Source organism: Plecotus auritus (assembly GCF_963455305.1).
Source record: "Plecotus auritus genome assembly, chromosome: 8".
NCBI lineage: Eukaryota > Metazoa > Chordata > Mammalia > Chiroptera > Vespertilionidae > Plecotus > Plecotus auritus.
The window spans coordinates 111445167-111457435 of record NC_137782.1 but is presented as its reverse complement, the minus strand read 5'-3'; the positions used below and the strand labels follow the sequence as shown (position 1 = coordinate 111457435).

The 12269-nt window shown below is 46.5% G+C and overlaps 1 protein-coding gene across 11 annotated transcripts in view; it reads right to left on the bottom strand.

Annotated features, from left to right (window-relative positions):
* Window positions 1–2017: 2017 nt before the first annotated feature.
* The window catches only part of KANSL3 (KAT8 regulatory NSL complex subunit 3), a 41188-nt gene continuing 30936 nt past the window's right edge, over window positions 2018–12269 (bottom strand). For all 11 annotated transcript variants that reach the window (XM_080685046.1, XM_080685051.1, XM_080685056.1 and 8 more), the window contains 2 exons: window positions 11859–11992; window positions 2018–4421 (listed from right to left, as the gene is read on the bottom strand). In XM_080685046.1, coding sequence (XP_080541172.1) covers window positions 4401–4421; window positions 11859–11992 — 155 coding nt within the window. In that variant the 3' untranslated portion in view covers window positions 2018–4400. The remainder of the gene's footprint in view (window positions 4422–11858; window positions 11993–12269) is intronic.

Genomic DNA, 12269 nt, shown 5'->3' with positions numbered 1-12269 from the left:
TGGGGCAAAAATAGGTCTACAGTTATTTGTATGGAAAATAATAATTACCAAATAAAATACAAGAATAAACTGTGTTTTACGTGCTCACAACTGTAAACCTACTTCTGCCCCACCCTGTATAATTATATTAAATGGAGACAGTCTAAACACACCAATTAAAAGACAGAGATTGACATCAGAGCTGACATCAGAATGTCAGATAAAATAAAGTGCAGGGTCAAGAAAATTAGCAGGTAAAGAGACATTACATAATGACAACCCACAAGACACAGGCATCTTCGCTGTGTACACATGGACCAGATGATGGAACTGCCAGCTCTGTGGCCCAAACACGGACAGAACTGAAGGGGAGCACAGCTGGTCCCACAGTTAGTGTCAGAGTTCAACACCACGTTCAATCCAACTGTCAGAACGACTCAGCTGGATGAGCAAGCGTAAGGCCCAGACATAGTGGGCTGCGCAGTCAGGGACTGAGAGGAGGCCATCGTCCACGAAGGGCTCTATAGCGGAAGTCCTGTAAAACAGGGCCACACTGGTCCCTCGGCAGCAGGGGCCATGAGGCCGGAGCAGAAACCGTCAGGTCCTGTCTGAGAACGCCTACTGGGAGAAGGTTCCCTTTACAAACTAATTTGGGTGGTGAATGGTTTCTGCTTCCTGCAACCACCAAGCCTAACATGCTTTAAGAAAGGGAGCTAAGCCGAAACCGGTTTGGCTCAGTGGATAGAGCGTCGGCCTGCGGACTGAAGGGTCCCGGGTTCGATTCCGGTCAAGGGCATGTACCTTGGTTGCGGGCACATCCCCGGTGGGGGGTGTGCAGGAGGCAGCTGATCGATGTTTCTCTCTCATCGATGTTTCTGGCTCTCTATCCCTCTCCCTTCCTCTCTGTAAAAAATCAATAAAATATATTTTAAAAAAAAAAAAAAAAAAAAAAGAAAGGGAGCTAAGCCCTGGCTGGTGTGCTCAATGGTTAGAGCATGGGTCTGAACACTGAAGGGTTGACTGAGGGTTCCATTCCCAGTCAAGGGCACGTAAATGGGTTGCAGGTTCAATCCCCGACCCTGGCTGGGGCGCATATGATCCATGTGTTTCTCTCACATCCATGTTTCTCTCCCTCGCTCCCACTCTCTCTGAAAATTCAATGGGAAAAATATCTTCAGGTGAGGGTTACAAAAAATTTAAAAAGGGAGCTAAAGATACCAAAGATTTTTCTGCATCATAATTTGCTATGGCCCTGTCCCTCCACTCCTGAAGTTTAAGACAGCTATCATCTGAACACCTAGTCCTCATCCCTCACTTCATCTGACTCCCCCAAGTCAGTGAGACTAGATTTGGAAGGGAGGGAAAGAACACCTTGAGTCTCCACCACGGATGGTGACAGATGAGCCCACTGTACAGGACCCACACGGCCCACCACACCATGGCTTCCATCCAGAGAGGGTTCCAATGAAAGCACAGGGGCCTGGAATTTAAGGGTCGGCAGAAAGGTCCTCTTGAATACTAGCTTACAAATAATCTGGTGGTTGGAATTCATTTATTCACCTCATTACTTATTGGAGGGGGTGGAGGTATAGGATGTGAAAAGGGATTTCAATTTCTCAGGACCAAGGGCAAGGAACCCCACCTACTGAGTCAGGCCCAGTCAAGAGTCCCGCCATGCCAGCAGCAATCACTGTAGACCTGGTGGGACGTAAACCGAAAAGGGTCACATGAAGGCCAAGCCACCGTTTCCTCACCTCCTGGGCTAACCTCCACTCTGGTCTCCCATCTCAGAACCCCAGCAAGTGCATAGTAGAACAGACACTGGCAGCAGACTGCCTGGGTTCTAGTCCTGCTTCTGCCACTTCCTACTGTGTGACTTTTCTGTGCTTCAATTTCCTCACCTCTAAAGGAATTACAGTACCTACCCCATGGCACTGGGTGTCAATGAGATGAACTCAGGCATTACCACAATATCTTAGCTTCTATTTCCTGGGTAGTTACCAGAACAAACACAAGAAGCCAACTGAAACGAGCTGGAGCGATGCAAAATTGTTTTTATTTCTGTAATTGTTCTTACTAATGTGAACAGAACCGTCACAGGGCTCAGTCTGTAACCATCCAGCCCAAGATTGTTCTTGTTGGGGGGGGGCCCAAGAACCGACAGAAGGTCTTCCTCCATCTTCTCCCACAGGGCATCAACATACATCTATCATCCAAGAATTTACCCAAAGCCTTTTTGATCCTTCTACATTTTGGCCAGCAGTATCCTATCTGAGGTTATAGACCCAGGTCTGCTAGATGATGGGTAGAAGCTTCCTTTTACATTTCAAGCAGTGTGGTTGGAGAAGACATGTGGAACGGGGGAACATGACTCTATGGACTTCAACGACGTCTCCCTTTAGCCTGTCCCTCTGAGGTGAAGAATCCATGTCCTTACAACTCCCCTTCTCCAGTCTGGCATTCTTCGGGGTATGCAATCCAAGCCTCAGGAAGTCATCCGTGGGAAGGACTAGGACTTGCATGACAGCAGGAAGGTGTGTTAGTTGTTGCTCTGGCCCCAGCACACACCAAGCCAGCATCTTTCAGGAGCAGCCCTGCCTGCGCTCTCTAGGCGGCACTGCTACGTCACGAATGGCTGTTCAGGACCCTCTGCCTGTCCCAAATGATTACTAAAAGCTTCACATATTCACACAGTCCCACTATCCTCAGGTCCTGTTGGTATGTTATTATTCTACCTGTAAAGTTATCAATCCCCTGACCTATGGATGCCTCTTTCAGATTTCATATCTTCTTCAAACTTACTAAATGCTTCCTGAATTTCAGAAAGCAGTTACCTACCAGCTGATGCAAGAACATAGCGCCATTCTATGAGTCACCAGAGACCAGCTCTGCGGGAGTCAAGGCATGATGTTTAAGATGCCCTCTCCACTCCTATCTTACACATGCCCAGATCTGTCTCCCGACTCCTGCACACTGTGCACCCCTCCTGGCTGCCACTCAGACTGGAAGGGTGACACTCCTGAACTGAATGCAGGTTGTCTGGTTTGGGTCAGGACCCTGGACCACAGTTCCAGCCATGGCATGCTGTGGGTCCTCCCTGCCTACAGATACTGCACAGAGTCCCACTGGGTGCCTGACTCATCACCATAGCTGGAAACATTCTAGAGTATGAAAAGGAAGGGAGGCTGCTGTAGACAATGTGTTCTAAGCCAAATCTAAAACTACCTTTGTACAAAAGTATTGTGAGGGGGGAAGGAGGGACTCCAAGCTACATCTTCAGCAATTACTTGTCCAGGAACTTGCTCCTCCCGGGCTCAGGCTGGCACCAAGAGCAGGAGTGCTGCACAGGTGCGTAAGTGCCAGTGATTCCCCACTTCTGAGCAAAAAGGCAAATTGCATGGGAAACAGAAACAGAAACACAGAAGCACGGCCTTTGTAGTCTTAATGCCTAGGCTTCCTGGGACGGCCCAGATGTTAACTTCGCTGGTTATCCTTGTTTCACCTCCAACCACTAGGGAGAAAGGTTTTGGGGGTGGGGCTTTCTTCCCCCTGACTTTGCAAATTCTTCTCATCTCCAGTTGACTCTGCAGCTCCTTAGGATCGAGAGGCAAAGCCTTAAGCCCAAATCGTTTTAGCAGCAGGACTTATTGACTCATCCTTGAAGCTACTTCCTTTGCTGATCATTGGTTTTCTTCAACCTTTCTGGACCCGCAGGCTTTCTGCATAGAGGAAGTGCCCAACCCATGATAAAAAAGGGGGCCTGTTTTCATCTCTTAGCAACTGCTGCTCTCCACATGTACAGTGGCCAAAGGGACTGAGAGAGGACAGCCCAGTTTGCTCTGCCCTCTCATGGATCTGAGTTAGGAATTCTCAGTCGCAGCAGACTACTGATGTGATTCCTGTGAGGGAGCGGCATGGGGAACACTCTCCCATGCTACTCAGTGAAGGCAGCAGAATGTCCAAAACAAGTCCTTTTAATATTGACCAGCCAGCTGGTGGGCCAGGATGACCCTGGCCCTCAGCAAAGGGCTCGCAATCTGAACCCCTGCAGCCCTAGACCACAAGGATGTCTCCTCTCAACTTGGCATAGCGTAGCACAGACTTCCAAAAGGCTCCTTCATGAAATGCTGCCCGGGGCAAGTCACAGCTAGTACTGGTCATCTGCCAATGTCCCAACCTGCCGAGGAGCCGGTGGTTCTGGGAACCAGACCTGTAGATGCTGAAGGACGATGCTCCCCTTGCTGGCACCATGTCACTTAGCCTAACAGTTTCACAGGACCCACAGGCCCAACCCCGAAGACAGCTGGCAGAGAGGCAAAAATGAGTGTCTTAAAGGGGTCTTCAGACAAGTGGACAGCTCAGCAGGACAGCACATGTGCCCGGGGTTCCCTGCAGCAGCATCACCAACCTCATGTGTGTCTTCAGGGAGCTGGAGGCAGGCGCTACGGCAGGAGAGGTAGTGAACAAGGGTCAGAACTTGGCCAGTTAACACTTCCAGATCCTCCGGCCCCTCACCCCATGCCTGAGAATTTATGCCAAAGAGACTCTCAATAGGGAAAAAGCTGGGTGCACAAGGACGTGCGTTCTGGCAGCCAATGGTTCACACAGCATGGATGCTGCACTAGGAGACCCCCGCAACTTTCTAGGGCCAGTGACCATGCTCTCTGAGCTTCCTTTTCCTCATCTTATGATGATAGCACCCGCCCCCCGTCCCAGGCACTTGTGAGGTTAAATGAGACAAGCTGCATAAATCACCGAGAGTAAACTTGTTTAATTACAAAGGTGAGCTCTTATTACACATGAGGACAGGGTAAATGCAGGAAAGGAACCAGGTGAATGTTAAGGATGACAGCACTGAGAGAAGTTTTCCACGCTTGTGCTGCCGAATCCTTTTTCAGGTCTCCCCATGCTTTATGTGTTGTGGAGGATGCCCTGAATTGCTGAGCCTTACAGCTCAGGAAGAATGAAGGAAGGTTGAGAGAGCTGGCCTTTTCTCACCAAGGTTCTCACGCTTCTCTAGATTTCACCTTGGAAAAGCAGCACAGAGGGGAGGCCAGAGGGGCGGGAGAGGAGGAGTGAGGAGGGTCTGACATTCAGAATCGGAAAGGATACACCTCCCACGTGCTCACCCCGCCCAAAGACAGGCTATGCACTGACGCTTCCTCTGTCCTGGTTAGTAATACACCTGACAATAGCCCACTCCCAGGGGCCGCCACGGCCACAGTGTGGCCACAGAGATATGGCCAGGCAGGAGGAAAGCCTGGTGACCACAGGCAAGAATGCATTCAGGACTTGGACGCAGGCACAGCAGTCTCTGTCCCAACTCCCCTTCAGCTTCTCAGGACCACACCGCAGTTCATCTCCATGAAGGAAACTCGCAGTAAGCACCCTTCAGTGCCAGAAACAAAGCAGACATTCGTGCTTGCACAACCTCAGAGACGTCTAGCTGGTGCTCACACTGCCTTTCTTTGTAAATTCATTCTATCCAAAAATACTGCAGTATGGAACCCGAAAATAGGAAGGGGATATTGTTTCCAACTTTTAAACACCATTATTACACACAAAAAGGTTAATAATTCCTTCATATCAACAATTATCCAGTCAGTGTTCAAATTTCCAAATGTATTATAAATGTCATAAATGGGTGGATTGTTTCTCAACCTTTGGAAATTCATCTTCCAAAGTCTGAGGAGATTCTGAGACGGGTCCTACTAATCCCAGCACCACAACAATCACCGCGTCACTAGACTAGACGAGAAAACCAAAGTCCAGAGAGGTTGGGTGATTTGCCCAGGATCACACAACTTGGTGAAGACAGAGGGCCTGACCACTGTCTGTAAGTCTGAACACTGTAAGATAATTGTTAGAAGCTTTCAAGTCAGCAAGTCTGAATCTAATCACCAGAACCTTCCTAGTAATTACACACCCATTTTACTGAGATAAAAACTAAGCTCTCGAGTTAGTTTCCCTAGGTCAGTGGTCGGCAAACTCATTAGTCAACAGAGCCAAATATCAACAGTACGACAATTGAAATTTCTTTTGAGAGCCAAATTTTTTAAACTTAAATTTCTTCTAACGCCACTTCTTCAAAATAGACTCGGCCAGGCCGTGGTATTTTGTGGAAGAGCCACACTCAAGGGGCCAAAGAGCCACATGTGGCTCGCGAGCCACAGTTTGCCGACCACAGCCCTAGGTAGAAGTAATATATTATCTTTATTCTGGGCTTCCATTTAGCCAGGAAGAGGATTCCCAACGACGCTAATCTCTTCAACACTAACCAGCTCCCCAATGCACAGCAGCCCAAAGGACCACCTAACAGAGAGGAGGGCGTTGTGTGGGGACCTGTTTCTAGTTGTGCCTCAAGGCGGCATCAGCAAAGGTTAGAACTGCCTGAAAATAGGCCCGATGGCTTAGAGGTCATTTCCATCAAACCACCTAGGAACTGGTCATTTCTATGAAATATAAATGTTTGAGAAAATGAGAAAAACATAAAATACTTCTCATCTCATATTATAAGATAGGAAAGCACACACAAAAGCAGAGGTGATTGAAAGAAAGCTATAGGCCAATATCACTAATAAGCAGAGGCCAAAACCTTTACTAAAATAAAAGCAAATCAGAAGAGTGCCTTTCTCTGAAACACTTGGCTTTTTTCCTTCTATTGTGGTTTTTTTTCCTATTATGTTTTGTTCCTTTTTGATAGGGTCTTCTTTCCCATGTGTGCAAAATAAAAATAAATGTGGACATGTGAAAAAAAGAATAGGACATATTAGACAAACTCCTGAATCTGAAAATTTGATAGCTCAATATTAGGAAATCTATTAAAGTAATTCATTAGTTTAACTAATTACAAGGAACTATTTATGCTCATTCATCTCATTTGATTCCAAAAGGGCAATGGACAAAATTAAAAACCCATTATTTATCAAGAGAAAGGAAAAGGATAAAGATATTAGCAAACAAGAAACACAACTGATATTCCCTTAATTTGAGGACCTGCATCACCAAACAATAATATAAAGCCAGTGTAGGAACAGACAGTTCAAGGGGTACAAAACTGGCCCATGTGTGCATAGTAATCTAGAATGTGAGAGCAGCGGATGTCAAACAACGAAAAATGAATGGACTGCTCTATAGTTAGATCCTTATCTCACTTAGCATATAGAAATAAATTCAAAAAAAAAATAAATAAAAGAAACAAATTCCAAGTGGACTGAAAACTAAAGGTAAACAAACAAGCATGATAAGAAAACAGTTTCAATATGGGATGATGGGGAAGTTCTAGAGGTGAACTGAGTTAATGGTTGCACAACAATATGAGTGTGCTTTATGCCACTCAATTGGGCCTAAAAAAGGGTAAAGATGGTAATTTGTATGTATGTATCTTTTACCACAATCCTAAAAAGAAAATATATTAAAAAACAAAATGCAATAGGATTATAATCTTGCAATGGGAAGAGCATAAAGGAAAAGATTTGAAGACCTTACTGTATAAAAATTTTTAATGTCTGCATGATAAAAGATCCAGAAACAAAAGTTAAAAGACATTAACTTAATATTTCAATAGAAAGGAAAAAAAGCGCAACTGACTGGAATAAAGTATATGCAACTTGTATAATGGATAAAGGATTAACAGTGGAATATTTAAAGTTGCTATAAAATAAACAGACACAGAATATAACAGGTAATTCATAAAAGACATACCACCTCATAAATAATCAGAAAAATGCACATTAAAACAATTTCACTTCTCACCCATCAAATCAATAAAATTAAAAATACTGATTTCCACACCTGACAATGGTATAGACAAACAGATATTCTCATCACTGTGTCTTGACTTGTAAATTAGCAAAACCTTGTGAAGGACAACTAGCAGCTAGCAGGTGGTAGATGCATATACCCTCCATGTACTGGTCTCCAGCCTGTAGAAGTTCCCCGAGGTAAACAAACATCATGACGAGGGTGTACACTACACCATTACTTATGATGTCAAAAAACAAAACATAACCCAACTCTCTATTAGCGGTGGTGAAGCCCACTTTCTTACACCCACCTTGTCAGAACATAGATAGGTCTGAATCTAATAATATCTCCTTTGTCAGAGCATAGATAGGTCTCTCTGCAATTAACAGGGAGACACATCATAATGTGTTTTGTAAACAAAGATAGCTACAAAAGTCCATATTTTGTGATTTCATTTTTGTCAAAAAGTAAAATTAAAGTAATACACTTTGTATACAGAAAAAAATCTAGAAGAATGAAGATCAAACTACTAACAGTGGATATCCTGTCTGGGAATGGTATCATGCGAAATTTACACTTTCTAAGTGCACCGGTGGGGTCCCTCAGCCTGGCCTGCTCCCTCTTGCAATCCGGGACCCCTCAGGGATGTAGTAGTGGGGCCGGGTGCCGTGCCACTCCAGCTCATCCCGACCCCACTGTGCCTGCCCGGCCACTGGGTAGCATGTTGCCACAGAGGCGCCGCAGCTGCACTGGCCAGCTGTGAGCCCGGCGTCTGGTGCCCTTCAGTCAGCTGAGTGGCACTTGCGCTGTGGGAGCACACTGACCACCAGGGGGCAGCTCCTGCATTTAGTGACTGCCGCCGGTGGTCAGTGTGCATCATAGCGACCGATCGACCGGTTGTTTGGTCACTTAGGCGTTTATATATATATATATAGATAAGCATAATTACTTCTGTGACTGAAAAAATAAAATAATGAGAACACCTCCACCTCTTGCAGACGGCAGGGGTGGCTCTGACCCCAGCGGAGCCAGGAACAACCTCTGTGCAGAGGAGCTTCTGGTCCAGTCAGCAACGGTCCCTTGCCAAGCATGCCCAGACCCTGTTCCCAGGCAAAGCCTGTGTGGGAATGCCAGGCTCAGGGCCAGCTTCTGCCACGCAGCCGGCACAGCACCGTTCCTACGTGGAAGGCCTTGCTGGAATGGTGGGCACTGAAGTAAGCACACTCAACACTGGGCACAAACGACGGTTCTCTTTAATCTCTGGCCTTTGGGTGGCTCTTAGATCACCAATTAAGATTAGAAACATTTCACTGGAAAAGGTCATAAAGGAAATCAGATCAGCTAAGAGGACTTGGAGGTGACTCTGGTAAGAGGTATAAAAAACCTAGTTGGGAAAACCAAGATGGCGGCATAGGTAAGCACCTAAACTGCTTCCTCGCACAACAATTTCAAAACTACAACTAAAAGACAGAACGGACACCATCCAGAACCACAGGAAAGCTGGCTGAATGAAAATTCTATAACTAGAAGGAAAGAGAAAAGCTCACAGAGAATTGGAGGTACGGCAAAGGGTCTTCGTGCGCGCAGAGAGGAAGGGCAGCTGAGAGCCTGGCTGACTTTCTCTGGCAGAAGGGGGAAGGAAGCCCCCGACCGCACTGAACCCCAGTTCTGACTGCACTGAACCCCAGTTCTGGGCGAGCCCCTGGGGACCCACACTGTTGTGGGGGGAATCTGGACTCTCGGGCGGAGACTCGGGAGCTGGGGAAGGCAGAGGTCTGAAGGCGCGCGCGTGCCAGTGCGCACAAAGGCTGCAGAGGTTGCCACAGGCTTTCCCCTAGTGGAGGGGAGTCGGAGGCTCCTGACTGCACTGGGCCCCAGTTCTGACTGCACTGAACCCCAGTTCCAGGCGAGCCCCTGGGGACCCACGCTCTTGTGGGGGAAGTCTGGATTCTCGGGCGGAGACTCAGGAGCCGGGGAAGGCAGAGGTCTGAAGGCGCGCATGTGCGCACAAGGGCAAGGCTGACGGGAAGCCAAGACTGTCTGCTCCGCCCTGAGACTCCACCCCATCCAAGCTGAGCACAGAGGCTATTGCAATTTGGCAAGTCCTGCCCCATAAGGCTGTCTCCAGCACCGAACTTCTCCCAGCATAGATACAGCTGATCCATACAGCCAACTGGCCTGGAGGTCAATTCCTCCCAGTGATACCAACAACAATCAAGGCTTAATTACAACAAGGCTGTACACACAGTCCACAAAGGGGTGCACCAAGAGTGTCCACCTCAGGTTAACTGGGGAGGCCGACCCACTGGGCCATATAGGAAACCTAGCACACAAATCTACCCTACCAACTCAGGGAAGCAGTGAAAATGCGGCGTCAAAGAAACAGATCACAAACGAAAGAAATGGAGGAAAACAAACGACTGGATATAGAATTCAAAACCACGGTTATAAGGCTTTTCAAGAATATCCTAGAAAAGGCTGATAAATATAACGAGACCCTCGAAGATATGAAAAAGGACCAACTAGAAATTAAACATACACTGACTGAAATAAAAAATATTATACAGAGACCCAAAAACAGACTAGAGGAACACAAGAATCAAGTCAAAGATTTGAAATACAAAGAAGCAAAAAACACTCAACCGAAAAAGCAAAAAGAAAAAAAAATCCAAAAAGTTGAAGATAGTGTAAGAAGACTCTGGGACAACTTCAAGCGTACCAACATCAGAATTATGGGGGTGCCAGAAGAAGAGAGAGAGCAAGATACTGAAAACCTATTTGAAGAAATAATGATCGAAAACTTCCCCCACCTGGTGAAAGAAATAGACTTACAAGTCCAGGAAGCACATAGAACCCCAAACAAAAGGAATCCAAAGATGACCACACCAAGACACATCATAATTAAAATGCCAAGAGCAAAAGACAAAGAGAGAATATTAAAAGCAGCAAGAGAAAAACAGTTAGTTACCTACAAGGGAGCACCCATACGACTGTCAGCTGATTTCTCAACAGAAACTATGCAGGCCAGATGGGAGTGGCAAGAAATTTTCAATGTGATGAATAGCAAGAACCTACAACCAAGATTACTCTACCCAGCAAAGCTATCATTCAGAATTGAAGGTCAGATAAAGAGCTTTACAGATAAGAAAAAGCTAAAGGAGTTCATCACCACCAAACCAGTATTATATGAAATGCTGAAAGGCATTCTCAAAGAAGAGGAAGAAGAAAAAAGTAAAGATAAAAATTACGAACAACAAATACATATCTATCAACAAGTGAACCTAAAAATCAAATGAATTAAAAACCTGAGGAACAGAATAATCTGGTGAATATAATAGAATCAGGGGCATAGAAAGGGAGTAGACTGATAATTCTCAGGGGGAAAGGGGTATAGGGGGTTCAGGAAGAGACTGGACAAAAATCATACACCTATGGATGAGGACAGTGGCGGGGAGGTAAGGGCAGAAGGTGGGGTGGGAACCGGGTGGAGGGGAGCTATGGGGGGAAAAAGGAGAAACAATTGTAATAATCTGAATAAAGATTTATTAAAAAAAAAAACAATAATAAAACCTAGTTGTGGCCCAGCCGGCATGGCTCAGTGGTTGAGCATTGACCTATGAACCAGGTCATGGTTCGATTCCCAGTCAGGGCACATGTCCAGGTTGTGGGCTTGATCCCTGGTGCAGGGTATGTAGGAGGCAGCCAATCAATGATTCTCTCTAATCATTGATATTTCTCTCTCTCTCCCTCTCCCTTCCTCTCTGAAATCAATAAAGTATATATTTAAAAAACAAAACAAAACCTAGTTGTGCCTGAAAAAGATGGCAATGAGTGCCCAGATCTGGAAGGGCACAATGCTGGAAAGCCTGTGCCACAACCGATGCATGACAGAACTCAGCAGAGAAAAAAAGGAATGGGGAGGGAAAGTAAACCAAAACATGAAACACAAGCACTAGGACACACGGGGACTCTACATATTTAACCTCACAACGGTCCAGGGAGTGTGACAGAAAAGGAGGCTCAAAGTTTCAAATCTACAAGCCCCAGGTCTGGATTTGAATCTGACCTAACTACAAGCCCAGTACATTGAAACTGCTAGAGCCTGTCTCCTCCATCTTCCTGGGCAGACTCACCTGTGAGTTGGAGGGCAGCACCTGGGAGGTGGGCTCCTCGGATGGGGCTACTCCTGGGCCCATGGGGCTCAGTGTGGTGATTCGGCTTGGTTGCCCTCGTAGGGTCAGAGTAATGGTGGTGGGGACCTTCAAGCCTGAGAAGAGAAGTGGGAGGGGGTGGGGAGAGGTGTGTGTGTGTGTGTGTGTGTGTGTGTGTGTGTGTGTGTGTGTGTAGTAGGGTGTGTGTGTGTAGTAGGGTGTGTGTGTTTTTTGTCATACCCCTATTTCCTTTCCTGGGGAGTTTCTTCCCCACAGCACACCCTCCTTGGCCTCCCACCTTGTTCTCTCAACCTGTCTGGGGGATGGACCCCCCACCCCACCCCCACACCAACACACACAGCTAAATCCCCGAGGGTGGATGCCAAGACCCTG